Source organism: Pipistrellus hanaki (genome assembly GCF_964339955.1).
Source record: "Pipistrellus hanaki genome assembly, chromosome: 10".
Classification (NCBI taxonomy): domain Eukaryota; kingdom Metazoa; phylum Chordata; class Mammalia; order Chiroptera; family Vespertilionidae; genus Pipistrellus; species Pipistrellus hanaki.
The window spans coordinates 72582967-72610140 of record NC_140512.1 but is presented as its reverse complement, the minus strand read 5'-3'; the positions used below and the strand labels follow the sequence as shown (position 1 = coordinate 72610140).

Sequence of the window (27174 nt, the reverse complement as noted above, 5' to 3'; positions counted from 1 at the left end):
AACTGAGCCGGCGCCCGCTGAGGCCAGCGCGGCCGAGGCGTGAAGGAGGCCGCAGCGGGTGGTGCTCACACTTTATTCCGTGCCGGCCCGGCCCGCGGCGCCCCACACAGGAGCCGCCCCGTGGCCGCACCGGCCGCGGCTCAGCGCTGCAGGCCCGAGGTGCTGGCATTTTACGTCACATCCACATGTTTCACAATTGCTGTTTGCACGGGGGAGGGCAGGCGGTGGACAGCAGGTCTTCGCGGAGGGTCGTCACAGGCAGCGGGCCGTGCAGAGGAGGCAGAGCGAGGCCGGCAGACAGGAGGCCGCAGCTGAAACTCGAGTTCCTGTCTGCGGGGCCCGCGGGCCAGGCAGCCGCCTGCTCCCAAGCTCGGAGCAAAGCTGGGGAGGGCCCCGGGCACGTGCTACGGGACCAGCGGGTGGAGGGAAGGAGAGACGGGCACTAATCACAGCACACGGGGCACCGCGCTCACTCCGAGGCCGGGGTACCGGCTCAGTGAGGTGGCGGACAGGACGGCCCGGCGTCAGGGGTGATGTGTGTTACTGGAGTCACTACACTCGCCACCTCCGGCTCCCCCAGCCCCGGGAGAGCCCGGTGCCGTCCACCGTCAGTCCCCAAAGCTAGCGGCCGCACCGTTGAGAACAAGCAAGAGCCCTGACCCTGCCCAGGCATCGCCGTCTGGGTGCTGGCTGAGGCCCGCGGGCTGAGGGGCGGCGGGCGGGAGCGGGGCCCTATCGCACACACACCGCGGACGCCGGCGCCCCGCTCTAGTGCTGCCCCTTGGTCGCCTTCTTCTTCTTGGACTCGTCTCTGTGCTTCGGCTTCTTCCTCTTGCCGCCTTCTTTCAGTCCTAGGGAGACACGGCTTGTGAAACACTGCGCGCAGCTCCCCCACGCCACTGTCCCGCCGCGGCACGCAGCCACGGAGCCCGCCTCCGCACACGGCCGCGCCCACACCACGGCGCATGGCCGCCGCCGGCCCGCCCCAGGCACAGCATCCCTGGCGTCCCGCGCCCCCACCAGTCTGCCCTGCGGGACCAGCACCCCGCTGCCCGGGGGTACCTCTGCCCGAAGCAGCTCTGCACACACGGGCTGAGGCCTGTGGGGCGGCCACCCGGCACCCTGAGGAGCTGAGCTACGGAACATCCCACAGCGTCTCCGGCCCCGACCTCAGCCGCCCACTAGGGGGACACAGCTCAGTGACATGGCAGGTGTCACAGCCCCGTGGCTGGGTCCCTCAGACTCCTGTGCAGCAGCGCGCCTGCTCTCGCTGGCCGGCACAAACACCAGGCTCGGCGCCTGGGTTCTCGGCGGGGCCTTCACCAGCCTCCACCCGAACCTTCCAGCAGGAGGTCGCAGCCCCCGAGGTGAGCCCTGGCAGAGGACCTGACAGAGGGGACACGTGGGACCAGAGCCGCGGAGCCCTCGCTGCATCCCGACGTGACTGCAAGGAGTGGGACGTGATGAGGGGGCTGAGGCGCAGGGGAGGCCCGAGGCTCGTGGGAGGCCAGACACCCCACCAACGTGCAGAAAGGGGAAGGCCTCTCACTCCGATTCTTATCCGGCCTGCATTTCTAAGTGTAAGAGCACCGGAGGTCCGGCCAGCGTGGCTCAGTGGTTGACCATCGACTTAGGAACCAGGCGGTCACGGTTGATTCCTGCCAGGGCACATGCCCGGGTTGTAAGCTTGGTCCCCAGTGGGGGGCGTGCAGGAGGCAGCTGATCGGTGATTCTCTCAGTGATGTTTCCATCTCTCTCTCCCTCCCCCTTCCTCTCTGAAATCAATAAAAACGTATTTAAAAGAACGAAGACCAGCGGGGTGCTCGCTCTGGGCAGGTCCTTCCTGACGCGGGTCAGGACTGGAAGGAAACCAGGCCCCGCTCGGGCAGACCCCGCACGGGTGCGGGTGAGTGGCAGGGCGGGCGCTCGGGCTCCTTGTATAACAACTCCTCTGCTATCTCCTTAAATGCTCAAGGTTCACATTCATTTAAACCAAACAGAGCAGAAGACGTGGGCCGGCCTCCAGGGATCTCGAGGGGACACGTGGGGCTGGACACGTGGGGCAAGCAGCCAGGTTCACTGCGCTCCACCCCCAGACCTGCGCCCAGCCCGCCTTCAGCCCGCAGAGAGGGCGCGGCCGCAGGTCCCAGCAGAGTTAAGGGCATCCTGGCCGGTGGCTCAGTTGGAGCGTCGTCCCAGGTTGTGGGTTCGATCCCCAGTTGGGGTGGGGGTAGGAGGGAACCAGTCAATGTTTCTCTCACTCGCTCTCTCCCTTCCTCTCTCTAAACATAAACGTAAAAGTGTTTAGCAAGAGTTAAGGATGGAGACCCTCATTCCTGAGTTTTCCCTGCGCAGGAGTTTCTTAGTCCTTCCCGCAGCCACCCCTGCAGGAGCGTGCCTCACGCAGAAGCCGACCTCCCGTCCTCCTGGCCACTGCTGGTCCTGGGCTGTGCAAGGGCACACGCGTGACGTCAGAAATGAGCCGCGAGCTTTATCGATCAGAGTGGAAGGCAACACACGTTAAGAAGTCAAATGCTTGGCTCAGTGGATACAGCGTCGGCCTGCGGACTGAGGGTCCCAGGTTTGATTCTGGTCGAGGGCACATGCCCAGGCTGTGGGCTCGCACCCCAGTGAGGGGAGTGCAGGAGGCAGCTGACCGAGGATTCTCTCTCATCATGGACGTTTCTCTCTCTCTCTCCACCCCCCATTCCTCTCTGAAATCAATAAAAATACAATATATATATATTTTTAAAGCCAAATGCCAGCAACTGAAGCTGCTTCCCCTGCCCCTGCTGCCGTGCCGGGCCTGGGGCCCAGAGCCAGGGCCAGGGCTGTCACCGGACGGCAGGCCCCCTGCATCCTGCCGCCACACGGAGCGCGCGGGCCTCCCCCAGCACCCGGGCCTCGCGGAGCCCCGGCGGCACTGCCCCGCTTCCTCTCCAGGAACGTTACTCAGGACTTGGATATGGCGGACGATGGCCAGGCCAGCTCAGGGAGGGGCCAGCATGAAGCGGGCCGGCAGCTGCGGGAGGGGCCCCGCCATGGCCGCTGCGGAGGGAGCTGCCGGCCGCCGCGCCCTGCAGGGCCTCGCTGCCCCCTCCTTGCTCCTCCTTCAGGCACTTCTACCGCCTGACCGCTCGCTGCATGTCTGTGGGAGAGTCACGCCTTTAATTCCGTGTGACACGCTCAATCTTCTCAACGTCTCATAAGTTGATTTTAAAGAAGAAAACAACAAAAAATGTTTCACTCCAACATTCAGAAATGCTCCCCGGGGGGCTGGGTCCCCAGAGCCGGCGCTCACAATGAGATGCCCCCTCCCTGCGGGACCCACAGGCCCAGTGTAGACACTGACAAAGGCACGTGGTTTCAGAGAATGGCTCTGTGTCCTCTGCTAATGCTGGCGCTCCCGGGTTCTCCAGCAAGTGACTGAGTGCCTTCCATGCCACCGGACATCCGGACACGGCCTGGCACTGGGCTGGCTGCAGCTTCGGCCCGGCCGGCGGGCGGCGGCCCTGCCCTGGGAGACTAGACTGCCTGGACCACACGCCTGCCTCCTGGGAACTGGGGCATCCTGACCAGGGTCTGAGCTGGCCTGTCCGCCCACTAAATCACTGCCAGCGGCGCTCGTCCCGGGAGGTGAGCCCTGCCTGGCCCAGGCCCCGAACGGCCGGTCCCGCCCGCATGCCAGCCCCCGAGCTCCAGGAGGGGACAGGGAATCCTGGCCAACAGCCAGTCACGGCCAACAGGTCCTTCCTGAGGCCCTTGGCCGTCCCCGGGAGGCGTCGTTGGCATGGCTGGCCCTGGGGGTGGGGGCATGGATGGGACACTTCCTTCTACCCCAGAGATGGATTTCGATAGAAACCTATTTCCGCCCTAAGTCACGGAGTGAACCTCACGCTGTCTTGAGACACAGAAGACCAAGGTGAGCCTTTTCCTCCCACATGGCCTGCAGGACAGCTGCACCCTCAGAGCCCCCCGGGACCTGGAATAGGAACACAGCCCCGGGACCTGGAACAGGCCCCCGAGAACCTGAGGCAGGCAGCACGGGGAGGCCGTCACGGCCACCAGCCCGCAGGAAGCAGCGGGCTCAGCACCCCCGCCGGACAGAGCCCCGCCGGACAGAGCCCGGCGGCCTGCGTTACTTGGCCGGGGAAGGGCCGCCTGGGGGATCCGTCACGAAAGGAGCACCGAGGGTGGAAGCTGCACCCGCTGACCGTGGCACCTGCACCCGTGCCAAGACAACACACTTCATACAGAAGGTGGCACCCCGTTTTAATCGTGGGGTCTCCGAGAGGCGCCTCCCCTACCTGCAAGGTCAGCTGACCGGCCGCACCTGCCCATCCTGCCCATCAGGTGAGGACACAGCACAGCAGTGATTTCTGTCCTCGCTGGCCTTGGGCAGGACGGGGCACGTCCCTGGGGGGGCGCTCTGCCTCAGTTTCCCTCCGCACACCTGCTGAGGTGGAGGGCTCCCAGTGGCCGGCGGCCCGCGGGCGGCCCGGCTCGTTGTCCTCCTCGTGCTTGGGCGGCGGGGTGGGCCTGCGGGGCCGCAGGGGGCGGGCGCTGGTGCCAGCGGGCTGCTCCGGCAGCGCGTGCTGGCCTCGGAGCCGGCAGGCCTCCCGGAAGGCGTCCTCGTCGGCCACACCTGCAAGGACAGACGGGGGCGTGAGCAGGCGGCCCCGCTCCGGAGCAGGACGCTGCCCGCCTCCTCGGGTGCAGGGGGCTGCACGTCCGAGGGAACGGCCGTGTGAGTGCCCGCCTGCCCGCAGGCCCAGGGCGCTCAGGGCACCGGCTGGACCCGCCTCCGACTCGCCGACTCTAGAACCTGCACCCAGGCCCTGCCCGCCCAACGCTGTCACAATGGCGGCACCGGAGGCCGGTCCCTGTCCCACCACAGCACTGGCGTCAGCCAGCTGGACGCACGCCCCTCCCGGGACAGTCCCCCAGCCGAGCCGCGCTCCTCTGGTCTTCCCCTCGAGGGCCGCGCCGCCTCGGAGGCCAGGAGGCCCTGGCAGCAGGCAGACTGCAAGTTCACCCTCTCGGCAGTTTTTGACAAAGTCATGCTTCCCTTCCAGTGCCCGAGGCAGGATGCCCTGGCGGCTGTCCCAGCCCCACGCCGTGCCGGTACGAGCTGTGGCTCCAGAAGGTCCGTGCACGGTGCTAGGACCCAGCTGAGGCCTGAGGCCTGTGGCCTGGGCAGTTGGAGCTGCTGACCTCGTGCTGGGGGCCGAGCTCCTGAGCTCCGGGCAGTGTGGGAGCCTGGAGGCCAGTCCTCGGGTCTGGGCTGGGAGGACGGCTCCATCCTTGCAGGAGCCTGGCCACGGGGCCCAGGCACACCAGGCAGCTTGCTGGGAAACGCCGGGCTCTCAGTGGCCTGTCCTCTGGGTTTGCATTTCAGAGGATTTCCAAACTGTATCCAGTTCCGTTTTATTAAACCTCCGACGTGCACAGCCCTGAGCATAGCTGCCACCCACTAACACGCACGTGGGCTTTACAGCTGGGGTCCAGCTCGCGGGATATGCCCTTGGTGCCCGGCCTCACCCTGCACCCGTCACCCCCACCTGTTTCCCCGACGTCACACCAGAACTCACAGTGCCCCCCACCCCCGTCAGATCCCCCTGCGGGTGAACTGGTGTTGGCTGGCGTCTGACAGCCCTTCCCTCGAGAACCCGCCTGCCCGCCGAGCTGCTCCCTAGGCAGGCAAGCAGCACCAACTGCCCAGGCCCCCAGAATATAAGGCGCTGAGCTTCTGGCATCACACGGGAGCGCTTGGACCACCCCTGGGAGCGGCACCGCCAGCCTCGCCTGAGCGAAGACGGAGGCGCTGGTGGCTGTGTCCTGTGCTCAGGGCCCATCACTGTGGCGTCCAAGGCAGGCAGACACCAGGAGAAACTTACACGAACCCTGACCCTGGTCACGTCCTGGGGACAGACAGCGGGTGCCCCACGTGTGGCAGCAGAGGGTCAGGACCCCCTGCCGCCTGAGGCCCTCATGCCAGGTCACCCCCACTGTCACAAGTGTCGCTGCCCACCAGGGTGACAGTGTCAGGTCTGAGTCTGCCCCGTGCGGCTGAGCCTGAGCTGTGTGGTGCAGGGTTGCGGGGGGGGGGGGGGGCAGACCCCAGAGCGTATCCACAGTCCCACTTACCTCACCAGCAGGGTCCCGCTCCTCAGGGGGACTCCGGGCCCAGTCCACCCTGCAGCCCCGTCACGGGAAGGAAGCGGTGGCACTGGCGCACACCCACGGCGGAAACCCACGTCCACGGACGCTCATCACCGTGTCCCGCACAAGCAGCACGGCAGCCGGGCTGGGCTGGCCGGGCAGCACGTGGCGGGACTTGGCAGGGCCAAGATGTGTGCCCCCGGCCCCCTCAGATCCATCACCTGGCGGGAGCCCCAGGGCAGCTGTGCACCAGCCAGGCCCTCCCTGGATGAGACACACCCGCTGGGTCAGAGGTGACACTACCTGTCCCCTTGCTCAGGGCCCACCTGGTATGTGTCTGCGGTCCGGAAAAGTCACTCAAATGTTCCTCGTGACGTTCTGAGAACACCCAAATGCAGAGAAACACCAGACCCCTCTCCACGTTCCCAGGAGCCCAGCCTGGGCAGGGTGGGACACTGCGGCGGGGGGCGGGGTAAGAGGGAGGGCATGTGCACACCACCCTTCCTGGCAGCCTTCAGATGGAACATGCAGAGTGCCTTGCCCCTGCACCCCGGCCCCGCCCGCTGCACAGCCCTACTGCATGTCCTATGATCAGTGGGCGCCGGTGGCCGGGCTAAGCTGGGCCTGGGGGCCCGGTTCCACGTGAGCCACAGAAATGGGGGGACACACCACTGAGCCCAGTCTCTGCGAGTCCCGGACGGACTTACCTGCATGGTCAGCCTGAAGACACGTGACCTCTCGGTGCCCGCCTCCCAGCCCTGCTCTGGGGTCCAGGGCCTGGAGCAGGGCCCCAAAGTCCCAGGAAAAACCACTTGAGGACGGGAAATAACGGTGGAGAGTCATGAAGACTAGTTCCTCTGCTCACCCAGAAGCTCTCGTTGGCCCCTACTCGAGGCCACAGGACCCGAACCCCTTCATCCCGTGTGCACGCTCCCAGGCCCCCGCAGAGCGATCCTGAGCGGTAGGCGACACTCACACCGTGGGAGTCTGAGGAAGGGACAAGCCTGCCCTGGCCGCATGGCTCGGTGGTGTGCATCCACTGCCCACTCCCACCTACGGTGCCCAAAGTCACCGTCCCGCTCAGCCAGGGCACGCGCGCGGCGGTGGGCTGGTCCCCAGCGGAGGGCATGCAGGGGCAGCGAGCGACCGATGACTGTTATTTCTCTCTCCCTCTTCCTCTCTGAAGTCAGTAAAGAAATTGTTTCTAATAGGATAAACCTGACAACGCCAGAGGCACCGGAAGGGGACCGTCTCCGGCCTCACGGTGCCGTCCTCACCCAGGCCAGGGGCTCTCCCTGTGGCCACAGCCCCTCAGGCCTTTCGAGAGCAGGAGGGCCAGAGCAGGGCTCTCCCCCTTCCGGGCCAGGGCGGAGTCCTGCCCACTCCCACCCCGTGAGGAGGTGCTGGGCTGCTGGACGCTACACGGGGAACGGGGGCAGAGGGGCAGTTCCTGCACAGCAAGGACGACAGGGAACACAAGCCTCCATGGCCACGCCTCAGTGGCAGTGTGTGTGTGTGTGTGTGTGTGGGGGGGGGGGGGGCAGGACGGGCTGGACATCCTCCTCGGACCGCACACTGAGCTCTGCCACGTTTTGCGGAATCCCCACCCCCCCTTCAAGCACAGCCCTCGTGGCCTCCCGCCCCCACGGCCCTCGCCTGTGTGCTCCTCAGCCTCCAGGCTTGGAGGGTCAACGGAATCTGCTCCACGTGGAGGCAGGTTTCTGCTTCGGTTCCGAGGACACAGCCTGTCTTCTTGTGATGGGGACGCCCCAAACCACAAGGGGCCCAGGAGCTGCCATCTGACAGTGAGCGTGCAGGGCTCCCAGCCCTGCAGGCGCGGGGGGCGTGACGAAAGCTTCAGCACAGGGCTAAGCTGGACCCTCCCTGTGCCCCCTCCAGCCCGCAGGCAGCAAACCCCATTGATGGAGGATGCAGCCTACTTTTCACCCGCATGCTGACCCCCTGGGAGAGCGACAGCAGCGCAGGCCACAGAGGGGGAGGGGGTCCTGACTCAGGGCACAGTGAGGACCAGGCCCGCACCAGGGCAGGAGCCGACTCCGAGCTGTGAGCACTCACACCACGTATGACATGGGCACCTACACACAAACGCGTTACCCGCACCACGGCTGTGGGCACTGCAGGAGGCAGGAGGCTCCCCGGGCAGAGCCGGCCCGAAGGGGAACAGCTCTGACCAGCCACGCCTGCCCCGAAAAGAAACTCGCGAGAAGCCGGTTCACCAGCAGCCGGGCCTGGGGGCTACAGCCCGCCCACAGCCCACTGCCACGCCCACTCTAGACCGGCCACCCTTTGCCTCCGTGAAACACTGCTGTTGGCCCTCCCCTGAGGACAGCTGTTCTCACTGGGTTTTATGAGTTGGGGGGAGGGAGGAGAGGAAAGCATCAACAGGAGATCACTGGTTGTCTCCTGCAGGCACTCCAATGAGGGCCTGAGATCTAACCTGCAGCCCAGGGACCGGCCCTCGGCAGGGAACCAGCCCCACTGCAGAGCAGGGGCAGCTCTCACCAGGGCACACCGCCCCAGGAACCCAGACCATCCAAGGGCATCTTCTCACGAGAAGCTCCTCGCTACCCACCTTACAGCCCGTCTTCCAAGTGAAATGCAGTGGACAGTGACATGGTGCACGCGGCAAAGCAGACAACCTGAGGGAGAGTGGGGGCGTGCCCAGCAGTGGGCTCCTAGCCCAAAATCACCCAGGAGGATGTAAGCCAGGTCTGTGGCTACACTGTGCCCGCCCCCCCCCGCCCCCCCAGAGCTCTCAGGGTGCCTGAACCAGTACACACTGGGGGGGGGGGGGGGGGGGGAGAGCCCGAGCCAGTGTACCCTGGGGGTCCGTTCACAGGGACGGAGGGGGAGTCTGAGCCACTGCGCGCTGGGGAACATGGGGAACAGCTCACAGAGGCGAATGGGAGGGGAAAGGGAGGGGGGTGGGGAAAGGGGGAGGCGAAGGAGGGAGGGGAAGGGGGAAGGGGGAGGAGAAAGGGAGGAGGGGAGGGGAAAGGGGGAGGGGAGGGGAGGGGAAAGGGGGAGGGGGGGGGAAAGGGGGAGGGGAGGGGAAAGGGGGAGGGGGAGGGAAAAGGGGGAGGGGAGGGGAAAGGGGGAGGGGGAGAGGAAAGGGGGAGGGGAGGGGGAGGGGGAGGGGAGGGGAAAGGGGGAGGGGAGGGGAAAGGGGGAGGGGAGGGGAAAGGGGGAGGGGAGGGGAAAGGGGGAGGGGAGGGGAAAGGGGGAGGGGAGGGGAAAGGGGGAGGGGAGGGGAAAGGGGGAGGGGAGGGGAAAGGGGGAGGGGAGGGGAAAGGGGGAGGGGGAGGGGGAAGGGGGAGGGGAGGGGAAAGGGGGAGGGGAGGGGAAAGGGGGAGGGGGAGGGGGAAGGGGGAGGGGGAGGGGAAAGGTACCGGAGCCAGTGCACACTGCACCATTGAAAATTAACCACCTTGTCATCTGACTTGAAGTCCAGGAAGGAGACACGGCGAGGAGGGATGCAGAATGCCCGGCGCCTGCTGCTCCCCTCGGGGCAGTATGGGAGTAAAGCCTGGGGCCTTGGCCTGTCTCTGCCGTCATTTCCAAGGACCGCAGTTCTTATGACAGCGCAGGGCTGGGCCTGGTAGTGTGGCTGTGTTTAGAGGTCATGGGTTCCTTTCCTGGACCAGGGCACATACCTGGGTGGCAGGTTCAATTCAATCCTGGCCCCAGCCAGGGCGCATCCGAGAGGCAGCCAACAGGTGTCCTCTCTCTCACCCCTCCCTCCCTCCCTCCCTCCCTCCTTCCCTCAGTGAGGGGAACATGTCCTTGAGTGAGGACTAACAATAACAAAAAAGCACAAGGACTTTGAAAACTGTTATAAACCCACCATATTCCAATGTTCTTGCAAAAAACTGCCCTTCCCTCCAGGCCCCACCTGGGGAGAGGCTGGGCGGGCTTCTGACTCTGCACCCGGCCCGGCTCTTCAGCTGACAAGGACCCGCCAAGAAATGGGCTCGGCGCACACGGGCCTCTCAGAGCCTGGTGGCTGCCACAGCCGCCGCCACGCTGTCCGGGAGCTGACCAGCTCGGGCTCCTGGGAGCCTTTTCCCAACTGTCCACACGGTCCCACGGGCGACTGAATCCATGACAACTTCCCGCTGATTTAAGTGAGGCTAGCGAGCTGCACCACAAGGCACCGCGTTAGAGCGAGAGCCACGCCAGTTCCACACCCCGCCCGGCATGTGCTCGCTTGGTGTCATTTCTGAGCCTTTTCCTGTGCAGAACCACAATCAAAACCTGTGCCAGTGCCGACGGCGACGACTGTCCCAGCAGAAAACTAAATGTAGCAGGAAACAGCCTGCCCCGGCACCCAGCTAAATTTAAAAGTAAACACGCGATCTGCCGTGTCCAGGCCGGGGCACTGAAGTCACCGAGAAAACACGAAAGGAATGTTCCAGCAGCTGTCACACACGCTCGGCCACTGCACACGGCTCGTTCTCCCCCCAAATGGGCGCAGTGTGGAGCCGGCTGATAGCATGCAAGCGAAAACAAACTTCCAAAAATAAAGTCACTTTCCCAAATAAGTGCAATCCTTGGTGTGGATGGTTCTGTACTTTGGGCGAAGGAGAGTCAGACCGAGTACCACCCGCACTGATTACTCAGTGTCCAAAAGCGCATGCGCTCACGAGCGCCACCCGGGTCCCGGGAGGGACGCCTTCGCAGGGCCTGCGGTGCCCCCGCGTGGCTGGCGGCCAGAGGACACAGAGGACACGAAGCCGGGCAGGTGGTCAGCACGCGCTGCCAGGGACCAACACAGCACAGACCGTGATGTGACCTGGACACAGTGAAATGAAGACGAAGGCATGAGACCAATTCTGACCTGTCTCACAAGCCAGGGGAGGCGGAGCTATTTTAACAGGAGGGCAACCAGACTGTGGATACACGACGTGGTGATATGACAAAGTCAAAGCAGAGTGGTCTAAAGTGAAGGCAGATGCCACAGCCACCACGACTCTCGCCAACAGCTCCTGACAAAGGAATGGAAGCACCGGTTCTCGGACAACTGGAGGCCATCGCCATGAGGTGCAGGAAGGGAGACAAAGCAGAGCGGCGCCAGGTCCTGGAGAGGGTGGTGGTGCTGGGGCAGGTCAGGAGGGACATGGAGGGTGTAGGCGAAGAACAAAGATGAGCTCTGGGAGAATCCAAGATGGCTGCACAGGTAAACACCTAGCCGCAGCCACACACAATGTCAATAAAATACAACTAAAATATAAAATGGACATTACTCAGAACTACAGGAAAGTCGACAACAAGAAGCAAGGAGAAAGCCAGAAGGAAGCACGGAGGAGCTGTAAGAGCCTCCGGCACGCGGAGGACGGAGCCGGAGAGGAGGGAGGCTGAGTGCCTGGCTGGCGTTCCCTAGCGGGAAGGAGATAAACGCTCCGACTGTGCTGAACCCCAGTTCTAGGCCAGGGAGCCGGGGCTGTGAGGCGGAATCCCAGGGGAGCGGCGAAAGGCAGAGCCCCCGGAGGCGCACACATTGCACGCAGAGGACAGACTGTTGACTCTGCTGCCAGATTGCCCTGGCAGGAAGGAGACAAAAGCTCCAGACTGTGCTGGGCCCCAGCTCCGACTGCTCTGAACCGCAGTTCTAGGCCAGACCCCGGGGACCCAGGCTCATACAGAGGGAGCTGGGCTGTAAGGCGGAAACCCAGGGGAGAGGCAAAAGGAGGTCCCAGAGGCGCATACATTGTGAGCAGAGAAGGGACAGTTGGCTGTGCCGCAAGATTGCCCTGGCGGGAAGGAGCTGGGGCTCCAGACTGCTCTGAACGCCACCTCCAATCCCACTTCCAATGAACTGAACCCCAGTTCCGGGCTCATTGGGGGAAAGCCTAGACTGTTTGGTAGCAGGCGAGAATTGAGGGCACCTTTCTCTCAGAGGTGCTTGCAGCGAGTATTGAAGGACCCTAAGGAATACTGAGACTCAGGAGCCGCATAGGGGGGCTGACAGAAGCCAAGGCTGTAGGCTCCACCCTGAAACTCCGCCCCATCAGGGAAGCTGGGAAAATGACGAGACAAAGAAATAGATCACAAATGAAAGAAATGAAGGACAAAAAGTGAATGGATATAGAGTTCAAATCTACGCTTATAAGGTTGTTCAAGAATCTCCTAGAAAAGGCCGATAAAATAAACGAGACCTATGAGGATATGAAAAGGGATCAACTAGAAATAATAAGGGATCAACAAGAAATAAGGGATCAACAAGAAATAATAAGGGATCAACAAGAAACAAAGAATACATTGTCTGAAATAAAAATATTACACAGAGTCCTAAAAACAGAATGGAAGATCGCAAGAATCAAGTCAAAGATTTGGAACATAAAGAGCCAGAAGACACTCCTCCGCAGAAGCAAGAAGGCAAGAGAATCCAGAAAATTGAAGATAATGTAAGAAACTTTACATTATCTGGGACAACTTCAAGCCAACCAACATCAGAATTATTGGGGTCCCAGAAGATATGAGAGAGCAAGATATCGAAAACCTATTGGAAGAAATAGTGACAGAAAACTTCCCCCACCTCGTGAAAGAATTAGACTTACAAGTCCAGGAAGCACACAGAACTCCAAACAAAAGGAATCCAAAGAGGACCACACCAAGACAAATCATAATTAAAATGCCAAGAGCAAAAGACAAAGAGAGAATATTAAAAGCAGTAAGAATAAAGAAGGTAGTTACCTATAAAGGAGCACCTATACGATTGTCAGCTGATTTCTCAACAGAAACCATGCAGGCCAGATGGGAATGGCAAGAAATATTCAAGGTGATGAATAGTAAGAACCTACAGCCAAAGATAATCTACCCAGCAAAGCTATCACTCAGAATGGAAGGCCAGATAAAGAGCTTCACTAATAAAAAAAAGCTAAAGGAGTTCATCACCATCAAACCAGTATTATATGAATTGCTGAAGGGGGTTCTTTTGAAAGAGAAAGTAAATAAAGATAAAAATTATGAACAACAAATACGTAATTATCAATAAGTGAATCTAAAAACCAAGGAAATAAAAAAAAAAATCTGATGAACAATATTAACTGGTGAATATATTAGAATCAGAGGTATGGAAGGGGAGTGAACTGACGATTCTTGGGGAAAGGGGAGTGGGGGGTGCGGGAAGAGACTGAACATAAACTGTGCACCTATGGATGAGGACAATGGGGGGTGGGGAAAGGACAGAGGGTGGGTGGGAACCTGGTGGAGGAGAGCAATGGGAGGGGGCGGAGAGGAACATTTGTAATAATATGAACAATAAAGATTTATTAAAAAAAAAAAAAAAAAAATGAGCTCTGGCCAGGTTAGCTCAGTAGGGAGAGCTCCAGTCCGTGAACTGAGGTTCCCAGGTTCAATTTCTATCAAGGGCACATACATACCTCAGTTGCAGGCTCAATTCCTGGCCCTGGTTGGGAAGGCAACTCATTCTTGTCTCTCTCACATCAATGTTTCTCTCCTTTCCCTTCCACTCACTCTAAAAAAATCAATGGAAAAATGTCCTCGAATGAGAATTAACAACAAAAGCAGCAGCTGAACCCCTCCTGCCCTGGCCCCTCTACACCTGCAACGAAGAGTGAAACCTCTGCCAGGGCCAAAGGAGGCAGCCCAGGCTTCCCCGCCAGTGCCGGGGCTTACGGCAAGTGCCACTGCTGGAAAGCACCCAGGACAAAACACTTAAGCCCTGTCGTGGGCACTGGCACGCAGGCCTGTGTGCCTCCTTGTCCAGTCTGAGCAGAGGGCAGCCATGGTCTGATTGGGGGGAAGGCAGACAAATCCTGGTTGTGAGCGACCCAGCATGGCAGCCCCCTCCAGCACAGACAGGTACTGCTCAGGGTGTTCCAGAACAGGCCTGCGTGGGCACATCCATCAACAGCCTCCTGGGATGAGGAGCGGCAGGCTGTCGGGGCTGGGTCCCAGTTCTATGGCTGCTGTCTCGTCCAAAAATCTGGTGTGACATCTCCACCTGAGGGCCGTGGTGCTAACCAAGGTATCAGTGCCGGAGCGCCTAGAGCCAGCGAGTCACCGGCACAGGCTGGGAGCAGTGGTGTGAGGAGCGCGGGCACACCAGCGTCCACGGGCTCCGCCCGCCCGCAGAGGCTGGCCCTGGACTCGTCTGAGGCCCCTCAGCTTCGGGCCTTGCTCTGTCTTGACCCCTCAGCAAACCTCGAGGCAGCAAACCTCTGAGACCACGATGGGCTAGATCTCACACCCTCTTCCCACAGGGACCTTCCGGTGACCTCGGGCCACTCATTCCTGCTTAGGAAGACTTGGGCGTCAGGGGAAGCAGGGTTCCTCAGGAGGAAGGGAGTGGACCGTTGCAGACCAAGGGAAGAAAAACTCCAGTTCCTGCTGAGCACTGAGCTGAAGTGCAGTTCATATCCAAGCGGCCCTGCGACCAAGGACACCTGCTGGCCCGGCTGCCAGCTGCTTCCCCGGGGGAGTCTGGGCCGCCCACAACAAGGGGACTAGGACTGTGTCTGAAGCACAACTTCCTCAAGATGGCCTGAGGCTGTCACGTAATTCAAATACATCTTGAAAGAACAGTGTCCAATACCCATAAAATCTTGTTATTCTAAGACACTGTTGAATCTGCATAAAATTTTCATGACAAGTGTTTCTTCTAAAATTCCTCAAGCTTCTTTGAAATATTAGCCTGTTAAATATTTTTTTAAAAACCTCTATAGACTGCCAAGGAATTCTTATAGCTGTTTCAATGAAAGTGGCCCGCAGAGCAGAAGCCCTGGTGCGTGCAGGTGGGAATGAGGCTGGCACAGGCACTGAGAATACTGTGGATTCCTCACAAACTAAAGGTGGAACTGCCATGTGGCAGTGACCCCAGAAACCTAAACCACGGCTCAGAAAGGATGTGTGCCCCCATGTTCACAACAGCACAACGTACAATAGCTGAGATCTGGAAACAGCACGAGTGCTCATCAGCAGGGGAGTGGATGAGGCTGTGGGACACCCACACCATGGAGCACTGCACAGCAGTGAGAAAGAAGGGTCTCACCCTGTGAGACAGCATGGAGGGGCCTGGAGAGTCTCACTCTCCAGTGAATTAAGCCAGTCAGAGAAAGACAAGTATCACCTGACCTCACTCACATGTGGAATCTAATGAACAAAATAAACTGAACCAGAAAGAACTTACATGCATATATGCATAACTGAAGGACACAGACAACAGTGTGGTGAAGGCATAGGATGGGACAAGGGGTAGAAGGAGGGGGACTGAAGGGAGGGGGAGGGAATGGGGAACATCTGTAATACTATCAAAAATAAAAAAATTAAAAAGTGATCCACGAGGAACAGACTGTCCTCATCACCCTAGCCGTCACACGTGGTCACTACTGGACACTGGGAGCCCACCACTGTGTTCATAACCAGTGACCACTCCTCACCTCAACATTCCTATGAACCCTCTTCAAAAGGACAAATCAGTGAGAAAACCATGACTGTTCCCTACAGGTGACACTCGGCATTGCTGCCTGCCACCAGGACACCACCCCGAGTGCTGCTCACAAACTCCACGTGCAGCCAGTGGGAACACAGCTAGCTCACACCTGTGCTGTCATGCTACACCTGCAGGTGAGCACAGTACACATCTCCCTCTGACATGTTAAGGGCTAGGATCTTCCCCTGGCTTTAAACCCCGTCCTTACCCAATGTATTCACTAAGGGGAACCTGACAAGCTGCCTCCAGAAGAAAAGCCCAGAGACCTCACTCAGTGTCAGGGGGCAAGGGCACAGGAACCGCCCAAATGGCAGGACAGACACACTGAAAGCTCCAGCGGGCTCGTGTTCCCCGGAGCAGCAGCCGTGGCTAACCAAGGCAGGCACACCAGCAGAAACTGCCACGGCAAACACTTAGGCTCCTGAGCCCCTCATTCCAAACACCACATTTCATGGGCCCAGTTTGGAATAAAAATAAAAAAATACAACTAACTTAGAAATCAACAAAATGGAGACTCTTTTGTAAGTCAAACCCAAAAGCAATTTTTAAAATTCATATTTGTGAGCAAAGGGTTGCAGATACTCTGCAGAAGCACAACGAAGGAAGGAAGGAAGAGGTTGAAGTTAGGTACTGGTTAATAGAGAGGCCTGAGAAATGCAGATACCGCTTGGAGAGGGACCACAGAAAACACGAGAAGAGCACCTGAAACCCTCCAGAGGGACAAGCGTAAAGCACCCAGAAACCCACCCGGGTCCCCAGCAGGACGCAGTCAGATTGAAACAGAACTTACTAAACTGGTGGCACAGAAAACCTGCACAAACCCGTCCTAACAGGCCATTTTTAAAGACATCGGTAAGTAGACCAGGTGCCGAGGCTTCCGAGGCACGCTCACACCCGGCCCGGCCCTGCCCTCCCGACACGGGAGGTCCTGAGTGAACTCCAGCGAGAAGTGAGCAGGGCAAGGCAGGTTCCTTTTCCAACAGGAAGCCAAGAGCATGCCCCCAACGGCAACTGCTGCCATCAGCCTCCTGGGGAGCAGGGGAGGTGCCCAGCACTGGTACTACTGACCAGGTAAAACTCGGGGGACGTGGGATAGCATGCGCCTTTCCAGCTATAAAACCTCCCCCTGGTGACATCGACGCGCAGACTGTTTCCAGCCGGAGCTGCTCCCATACCGTCCGAGGTCCCAGCATGTTCCCAAATGGGGAACCACCACCACAGGGCCCTCTTCCCGTCTCCCCAAGCCCCTCAGGACCGAGCAGCCACTCCACCAAATGGCTCATCCCTGAAACCCCAATCCTGAAACATAAAACCCTGAGGTTCAAGCGTTTCCTGAGTTTCTCACAACAGAGAAACCACTATCCTACCAGCATAAGTGAAAAGCCAGCCTTCTGGGGAGGCACTCAGTAGTGACACCAGGCACTGCAGCCCTTTCCGAGCGGGAGCAGCACACACCTCTGTGTGCAAGGGGCGTGGCTGAGACCATGCACTCTTGCAGCTCGGATGCCCAGAGTCCTCACACTGAACTTTGAGAGGCTTTAGCTCCTAGTGTCTAAAGTACTTCCCCTGGTCTCTGTAACAAGACACACACATTCTGAGTAGATGGAACCTGTCTAAAGGGGAAACCCTATTAACTCCTACCCAACAGCTTCCTTCCTGCTTATCCCCAAAGCACAGCCACGTGGGGTGGCTTCCATCCGGTCCAAGTCTCACTTAACACCCCTCTAGCTGGGGCCCTAGTGTAGGAAATGGGCTTCTGTGATCCCTATCTCCAGCACAGCAGCCAACTTGTAGCTGTTTGTAGCGGGTGCATTTCCTCAGGGCAAACAGAAGTAGGAGGGAAGAGGGTGCAAGAACAAAGACCTGTGGCCATGAGCCAGCATCATGGTGGGGACCCCCCCCCCCCCCCCCACTGCAACTAGACAGGTTAAGTTGAGGCAACTAAAAAGGCCTCAGCCTTTTTTTTTAAAATGGCCCAATGGCTCTAGCCAGTTTGACTCAGTGAATCGAGCATCAGCTTGCAGACTGAAGGGTCCCAGGTTCAACTCCAGCCAAGGGCACATACCTGGGTTGCAACCTCAATCTCCAGTAGGGGGTGTGCAGGAGGCAGCTGATCAATGATTCTCAGTCATCATTGATGTTTCTCTCTCCCTTCCTCTCTGAAATAAAAAATATATTTAAAAATAAATAAAAATAATGGCCCAGGTCATTGACCTAGGCAACGGCTATTAACCAGGGCACTTAGCCAACGAGGACCCGGAGGAGGGACACTCGCACCCTAGGGATAAACGGGCTGTGATCCCGCCCCGGGTGAGCCTGCACAACCGGACGGACACACGCTCCCGAGAAGCTATTCCAGGTCTCGTTTTCGCCATACTTCTGTCTCAGCCCATGATTTAAATTCAGACAGGTGAGCATTCTCACACAGGTGAGGCGATCGGGACAGATTTTACAGACTGAAAAACAAAAGCAGCACCTTTGGACACATTGCATCACTCCGTGTCGTTACCGTGCAGTCTTGATGGAGCTGGCGTCAGACCTAACCCAGTAGGCGTGTCACCATATTAAAATGTTCAATAAGTTGCTAATCATTATTTAACATAAACAGGAAATCTGCACACACTGTCCAAATAGCCTGAAGAAAACGAGCAGAGGTTTGGTGCTGGTGGCACCCACCTCAGTGCACAGGACGGACAGTCAGGAAGCGACAGAGCCCCAGGCACAGAATCACACAGACACAGGAGGCTGCAGCCCCACTGGGAAAGAATGCACCAAACACATCGCATTTATTTTCTTTTTTTTTTTTAAGCAAATAACAAAGACCCATTTTACCAGCTTTACTTTTAAACCTAAGCTTAACATTACACATTTAAACAATTGTCAAAACTTACTAAGTTGCCAGCATTCATGCACAACTAGAAAACATCCTCAATTTATACTAAACCAGAAATGTATTACCATTGATGCATTAGTACCTTTCACTACTCAACACGGAAAGACTGAAACTACTCTGGGGCGCGTCCTGGCAACGTGAGCTTCACAGCAGGCCACCCTGCTTGGCTCAGCTTAACCACAATGGAAAGCAGGTCCGTGCTGGTGTTAGTGTATGAAGTCACGGCCGCCCTGGATCACGTTTAATAAAAAGCAAAGTGCATACAGAGATTTACAACAATTGCAAAGACCAAAAAGAAAAGGTCCTATCATGTGGTCCCAACAATAACTCAACAGTCTGACAAACAGGCTCCGATGAGCTGTGTATAAATACTTTAGATTAGGGACAGTTATACTGAAAGTCGAGTTCGTCTGAAATCTTCAAAAAAATGTTCCTGTTAGTCCTCAAATGGTGCTTGTTACAGTTAACATCTCTGTTACATGCGTGCGTTGAATTACTTGTTATCCAAGCGTAGCAGCTGCTCCTTACCATTTATCGTCAAGGACTTTAACTGGCCGTCTTCTTCAACTTCTACTCTTTCTTGACCGTTCTCGACAATTCTGGAGGAAAAATGCATTTTTAAGCTTTATTTCTTGCAGCAACGTATGTGTTTGTACGTATGCATTTGGAAACCAGACACGCATGAAACCACAGACTCTGGGGCTGAGAACCAGCTGAAGCCACCAAGGGCCATCTTTGTGAAAACAGACCGATTTCGACAGACAACACTACACTGCTAACCATGACCTAATGTGTTTCCCCGAAAATTTAAGACCTAGCGCATGGAAAGATAAGACATCCCCTGAAAATAAGACCTAGCGCAACTTTGGGAGAAAACATTAATATAAGACACTGTCTTATTTTCGGGGAAACAGGGTACATGTGGACACAAGGAATCAAAGGTCATGGTTTCGGGGAGCAACTGAGATCTTGTTCCGGGGCGTATGTTGTCAGATTGGCTAAAAACAAACAAACAGCTTTTACTACTAATGGTGCTTTCCATTTTGTTATCCTAACAGTGCCAGCAAACCGATTACACTATTATTACAGCACTGCACATTAAAAATGGCTCTAGCCCTAGCCGGTTGGCTCAATGGATAGAGCGTCGGCTTGCGGACTGAAGGGTCCCAGGTTCGATTCCAGCCAAGGGCACATGCATGACTTGCAGGCTCAATCCCCAGTGGGGGCATGCAGGAAGCAGCCAATAAATGATTCTCATCATTGATGTTTCTATTTTCTATCTCTCTCTCCCTCTCCCTCCCTCTATGAGATCAATAAAGAAATATATTTAAAAATAAAAAGATTTTTTTTTTAAAAGGCTCTAAATGAAGAGAGCTGTTAATAGGTAACATTAAACAAAATTTAAAAGGAAATGTTAAGTTCGGATATTAAGACTCTCAGGTGCCAAATTTAACATACACCTGTGCTTCAAATTCAGGGGCAAGAGGGTGGCACCCAAAAATCATTACATCTACTTTTTAAAAACATGAAATAAGCAAGACAACTGTACCTCTTTGTAGTGATTTTTCTTCCGTTAACAATTTTGGTAGAAGTCGATACGGACTTGAAGTTGCCCATGCCACCACCACCAAATGACGAGGAAGAGAATGCAGTGAGACCCCCATGGCCTATTGACCCGAAGGAAGTAAATCCTATAAGAAATAAAGGGAAAAAAGATCAGAGACTAGAATGTCCGGCATTTAGTACAAAAACCCCAAGTGTCAAAATCCCCTAGCAGACCTCTCCTATAAGCAGGGTACTGGTAGGGGCAATGTGTGTGTGTGTGGGGGGGGCGGCGGCTGGTCAGGTGTCCTCTGAATCCAGGGGCAAGACAGCAAGCTCCTTTCACCGTCCCTGCCCCACCTCCCACTGGGCTGGGCCTTGTTGCATTTCCCCTATTTATGGGGGATCCACTAAGCACTGAGCCTCCTGGAGAGACTAGGGTGGCCGTTCACTCTGCAGCTCACAGGAACGAAGTGGCCACTGCAGACAGAACAGCAGACCCAACCTGCTCACCTTCCCCTTGCAATGGGACCAAAAGGGACAAAAACCTAATTAGAAACAAATTCTAACATAATCACCTTAAAAGCATGGCTCTGTAGTCCATGTATGACGTTCTTAACCACATGGACATTGCACCCCGATGATGGCCACATATCACCCTGAGGCTAGCTTCCTCTTTCATTACAACACCTGCACCCCAGACATAGGACTCGGCCCTCCAGCTCTATACTGTCATGTCCCACCAGTGATGTCCCACAGAAACAGAAGGTGAACCAAATATGTCATTTTAATTTTTATAATGGCCACACTAAAAAATACAAGTGGCAAAATTGACTTTAGCACTATTTTATTTAATCCAGAATATAAAAATGTTATCTTATGCGATACAGAAATGCTGAAATTGTTTGCACTGACTTAAATACTCCATCTTTGAAATCAGCGTGGGTCCCACTTGTAACACGCATCGGTGTGGACGGGCCGCACGTGAGGCTCAGCAGCTTCGCGTGGCTGTGGCCACCAACCAGGACAGCACAGGTCTAGAGGCTGGTGCCACAGGCACTTCTCTGGGGATGCGCACCAGCTGTCTCCCGCTCCCAGGACTTGAGCACTACCACAGCACAGTGCTGGGCACCGGGGTCTGCGGGGAAGCTTGCATGGCGCTGTGGAAGAGCTTCCCAATCAGAGGAGCCTCTCCCAGCAGCAGGACCCTTGCAGGAGGGACCTTGTGAGCGGTACCAGGCAGGCAGCCTGTGTGACCAAGCGCTGCAGGCTGTTACCAGAGCATTTAAGACAAAAACAAGATCCCAAGACAGCAGGAACTAGGTGAGAGTCCAGGGAAAACAATCTGTTGGCCGCCACCCCACCCCTCGAGCTGCTGACCTGCTTTACCGAGCGCTAACGCCAACACTGTCATTTGGCGGGGCACCCACAGCAACCATGGGTGTTATTACGGCCCGCCTCGGCCTCCATCCGTGGACCAGGGCCTCCTGTACTGCACTGCCCAGGTTAGCTAAAGCGAGGACTCAGTAAAACTAGTGGGTTATTTCACCATTACCCCAAACACAGCACTCCCTTGACCAGGAACTTCACTCTTTACTGGTCAGAGTAGAGATGGACTTCCAGGTGTGACGTTCTTGGGTCAGGAGGCAGAGATTTCCACGAGTAAAAATGACTAGGGAATCTATAAGACTGTTCTATCAAAAGGAACACACGTTTCAAACTATGTACCAGTTACCAAAGGTGAAATCTTGGGATTTGATACCTGCATCAAAAGCTGGGAACCCTCCACCGAAAGCCGGGAACCCCGTGAAGGCGGAGAAGAACGAGGTGGTTCCCCGGTTCCTGCTCCCACGCGGACCCCGCCGGGTTCCAAAGAAGTCGTCAAATGGGTCTTCTGGAAACAAACACATGCATTTTGTAAAATTCTGTTTTCTGTCCGTGTTCCGTGGGAAAGCTGTAATAAGGGGACAGAAAGCCTTGGAAAGGAACAGCCACAGCTCACCCGGAGCTCCTGTAAGGCAAGCAGAGCCAGAGGCAGCGGGGACAGACCAGCCTGGCCGCCACGCAGCCTCTGTGAAAGGTCTTCACTCAGGTCCTTAGGAACTCAAACTCCAAAAGGTCAGAAATAAGAACAAATATGGGCTATTAAGCATTCATTTTAACATAAAAGGGAGAAGGGGTAATTCTGGGCCTCGGATGTAAAAACTCCTTCTAAAATTTCTGTGAACTTGACACCTCAAAAATATTTTTTAAAGGGTTAGTCAAGGCAAATCTAAATAAACGTGAATCGAAATAAATGTGAATTGCAGACATAACACTTGTGCTCCAGGAAACTACCAGACAAATAGGCATCGTCTTGCTAGTGGAGATATCACAATGCTCCTGAAAATAAAAGGCCAACCACGTGAATCTAACTCTCTATCAATGAGTTGCTAAAAAACAAATAATAAAAACCTTCTAAAAATTTTGCTAAAATTTTATGAAATTAATCAGTAATATATTTTTTTCAGGTAAGTGGGAATTCTGTGAGAAACAAAAAGAAAATGAGTGGATGACATCAGGAATCCTACAAAAGCTTGCAGTTAAAGAGAAAAGCAACGCACGCAGAGTCTACAGAAGTAGTCCGGCCACCTGGAACATGGCAGCGGTGACCAAAGTGGGGAAGTGTATAGAAATCATATCAAGTATCTTCTCAGACCATAATGGCATAAAACTGGAAATTAACTACAATAAAAATAATCCAAAGAAATCAAACACATGGAGACTAAACAGCATGCTATTAAACAAGGACTGGGTTACCAGAGAAATCAAGGAAGAAATTAAAAACATCCTGGCAACAAATGACAATGAAAACACAACAATCCAAAATCTATGGGACACAGCAAAAGCAGTTTTGAGAGGGAAGTTCATATCCTTACAAGCCTATTGCAAAAAACTAGAAAAAAGGGTAACAGATGATCTAACTCTACAACTCAAAGAGTTAGAAAAAGAGCAACAAGAAAAGCCCAGTGTAAGCAGAAGGAAGGAAATAACAAAAATCAGAGCACAGATAAACAACATAGAGACCAAAAAAACAATACATAAGATCAAAAAAACCAAGAGCTGGTTCTTTGAAAGAATAAACAAGATAGATGGACCTCTAGCCAGGCTAACCAAGAAACGAAGAGAGAGGACCCAAATAAACAAAATCAGAAATGAAAGAGGTGAAATAACAACAGACCCCACCGAAATACAACGGATTGTTACAAAATACTACGAACAACTCTATTCCAACAAACTGCACAACCTGGAGGAAATGGACATATTCCTAGAAAAATACAAACTTCAAAACTCAATCAGGAAGAATCTAAAAATCTCAATAGACCAGTGATTTGGGAAGAAATTGAAACAGTCATCAAAAAGCTTCCAGCAAACAAAAACCCAGGGCCAGATGGCTTCACAGGAGTTTTACCAAACATTCAAGGAAGAACTAAAACCTATCCTCCTCAGACTATTCCAAAAAATCCAAGAGGAAGGAACACTTCCAAACTCCTTCTATGAAGCCAGCATCACCCTAATACCAAAACCAGATAAAGACAACTCAATGAATGAGAATTACAGGCCAATATCCTCATGAACATAGATGCCAAAATCCTCAACAAAATTCTAGCAAATCGACTCCAGAAGAACATCACAAAGATCATACACCATGACCAAGTAGGATTTATTCCAGGAATGCAAGGATGGTACAATATCCACAAATCAATAAATGTGATACATCACATAAACAAATTGAAAGATAAAAATCATATAGTCATATCAATTGATGCAGAAAAAGCATTTGATAAAATCCAACACCCTTTCCTGATAAAAACTCTTAACAAGGTGGGAGTACAAGGATCATACCTCAACATAATAAAAGCCATATATGATAAACCCACAGCCAACATTATACTCAATGGGCAAAAACTAAAACCATTCCCTCTAAGAACAGGAACAAGACAGGGATGCCCACTCTCGCCACTCCTGTTTGACATAGTACTGGAAGTACTAGCCATTGCAATTAGACAAGAGGAAATAAAAGGCATCCAAATTGGAAAAGAAGTAAAGTTATCCTTATTTGCAGATGACATGATATTGTACATAAAAAACCCAAAAGACTCCATTAAAAAACTAATTGACTTAATAAATGAATTTGGCAATGTAGCAGGATACAAAATTAATGCCAAGAAATCCATGGCATTTCTATACACCAACAATGAAACTACAGAAACAGAGACTAAAAAAGCAATTCCATTTACCATCGCACCAAAAAAATTAAGATACCTAGGAATAAATTTAACTAAGGAAGTAAAGGACCTATATGCAGAAAACTACATGACACTGAAAAAAGAGATAGAGGAAGATGTAAGGAGATGGAAGAACGTACCATGTTCATGGATTGGTAGAATCAACATCATCAAAATGTCCATACTTCCTAAAGCAATCTATAGGTTCAATGCACTCCCCATTAAAATACCAACGGCATATTTCACTGACCTAGAAAGAACTCTCTAAAAGTTCATTTGGAACAATAAAAGACCCCGAATAGCTACAGCAATCCTGAGAAAGAAGGGTAAAGTAGGAGGGATCTCAATACCAGACTTCAAACTGTATTACAAAGCCACTGTTCTCAAAACAGCATTGTACTGGCACAAGAACAGACATATAGATCAATGGAATAGAATTGAGAACCCAGATATCAACCCAAATCACTATGCTCAATTAATATTTGACAAAGGAGGCACAAATATACAATGGAGTCAAGACAGTTTCTTCAATAAATGGTGTTGGGAAAATTGGGCAGACACATGCAAAAGAATGAAACTAGATCACCAACTTACACCATACACAAAAATAAACTCAAAATGGATGCAGGACTTAAACATCAGACGGGAAACCATAAAAATACTAGAAGCATCCACAGGCAGCAAAATCTCAGACGTATGCCAAAAGAACTTCTTCACTGATACTACCCCTAGGGCAATGGAAGCTAAAGAGAAAATAAACAAATGGGACTACATCAAAATAAAAGCTTTTTTACAGCAAAAGAAACCATCAACAAAACAACAAGAAAGCCCACGGTGTGGGAGAACATATTTGCAAATAACACCACTGATAAAGGTTTAATCTCCAACATCTACAGACAGCTGATACAACTAAATAAAAGGAAGGTGAATGATCCAATTAAGAAATGGGCAATGGACCTAAATAGAATATTTTCAAAAGAAGACAGAAGGAAGGCCAAAAGGCACATGAAAACATGCTCAAAGTCACGAATTATCCGAGAGATGCAAATCAAAACAACAATGCGGTACCATCTCACACCTGTCAGAATGGCCAACATCAACAAATCAACAAAGGACAAGTGTTGGCGAGGTTGCGGAGAAAAAGGAACCCTCGTGCACTGCTGGTGGGAATGCAGACTGGTGCAACCACTGTGGAGAACAGTGTGGAATTTCCTCAAAAAACTGAAAATGGAACTCCCATTTGATCCAGTAATCCCACTCCTAGGAATATATCCCAAGAAACTAGAAACACCAATCAGAAAGGATATATGCACCCCTATGTTCATAGCAGCACAATCTACAATAGCCAGAATTTGGAAACAGCCTAGGTGCCCGTCAGCAGATGATTGGATCCAAAGAATATGGTACATCTACACAATAGAATACTATGCTGCCATAAAAAAGAAGGAATTCTCATCATTTGCAGCAACCTGGATGGAATTGGAGAACATCATGCTGAGTGAAATAAGCCAATCAATGAAAGAGAAACACCACATGGCCTCACTCATTTGTGGATAATAAAGATCATTATAAACTGATGAACCAAAAGATAGATACAGAGACAGTAAAGCAACAAGCAGATTGTCAAATTTCAGCGGGGAGGGGAGGAGGATCTGGGGTGATAATAGATCAACTGAAGGACTTGTATACATGCATTTAAGTACAACCAATGGACATGGAACTCTGGGGAGGGGGGGGATGTGTGGGAGGAAGGGAGGGGGGAAAAAATCAATAATATATGTAATAAATAAATAAATACAAAAAAAGAATAATATACAGAAATTTAACTGTAGATCAAAGGACCACAAGAATCAAACCAAAGATCTGAAATATGAGGAAACAAAAAACACCCAACCAGAAAAACAAAAAGAAAAAAGAATCCAAAAATATGAAGATAGTGTAAGGAGCCTCTGTGACAACTTCAAGTGTATCAACATCTGAATTATTGAGGTGAGAGAAGAAGAGAGCAAAATATTGAAAACCTATTAGAAGAAATAATGACAGAAAACTTTCCCTACCTTGTGAAAGAAATAGACTTACAATTCCAGGAAGCACAGAAAACCCCAAACAAGAGGAATCCAGATGAACACACCAAGACACATAATAATTAAAATGCCAGGGGCAAAAGACAGAGAGAATCTTGAAAGCAGCAAGAGAAAAACAGTTACCTACAAGGAAGTACTCATACGGCTGTCAGCTGATTTCTCAACAGAAACTATGCAGGCCAGACAGGAGTGACAAGAAATATTCAAAGTAATAAACAGCAAGAACCTACAACCAAGATTACTCTACCCAGAAAAGCTATCATTCAGAATTGAAGGGCAGATAAAGAGCTTCACAGACAAGAAAAAGCTAAAGCAGTTCATCACCACCAAACCAGGATTATATGAAATGCTGAAGGGTATTCTTTATGAAGAGGAAGAAGAAGAAAATGGCAAAGATAAAAATTATGAACAACAAAGTGACAAGTACATACCTACCAACAAGTGAATCTAAAAATCAAGTGAATAAAAAATCTGATGAACAAATGGACTGATGAATATAATAGAATCAGGGGCATAGAAAGGGAGTGGATTGACAATTCTCAGGGGAAGCAGGTATGAGGTGTGCGGGAAGAGATTGGATAAAAATCTTATACCTATGGATGAAGACAGTGGCTGGGGGTAAAGGTCATGGGGTGGGATGGGCAATCAAGTGGAAGGGAGTTCTGGGGGGGGGAGTGAGAAAGAGGAACACCTGTAATAATCTGAACGTTGAAGATTAATTTTTAAAAAATAAAAAATAAAACAAGAGAA

The 27174-nt window shown here is 53.6% G+C and overlaps 1 protein-coding gene across 7 annotated transcripts in view; it reads right to left on the bottom strand.

Moving 5' to 3' along the window:
• Nucleotides 1-59: 59 nt before the first annotated feature.
• The window catches only part of DNAJB6 (DnaJ heat shock protein family (Hsp40) member B6), a 61171-nt gene continuing 34056 nt past the window's right edge, over nucleotides 60-27174 (bottom strand). For 2 of the 7 annotated variants that reach the window (XM_084897559.1, XM_084897558.1), the window contains exons 6-10: nucleotides 21835-21966; nucleotides 20080-20221; nucleotides 19059-19129; nucleotides 4454-4645; nucleotides 60-851 (exon numbers count right to left, since the gene is read on the bottom strand). In XM_084897559.1, coding sequence (XP_084753685.1) covers nucleotides 769-851; nucleotides 4454-4645; nucleotides 19059-19129; nucleotides 20080-20221; nucleotides 21835-21966 — 620 coding nt within the window. In that variant the 3' untranslated portion in view covers nucleotides 60-768. Of the gene's footprint in view, nucleotides 852-4307; nucleotides 4646-18383; nucleotides 19130-20079; nucleotides 20222-21834; nucleotides 21967-27174 lie in introns of those variants that run through there. The other 5 variants (XM_084897554.1, XM_084897555.1, XM_084897556.1 and 2 more) reach the window with 3 other exon arrangements.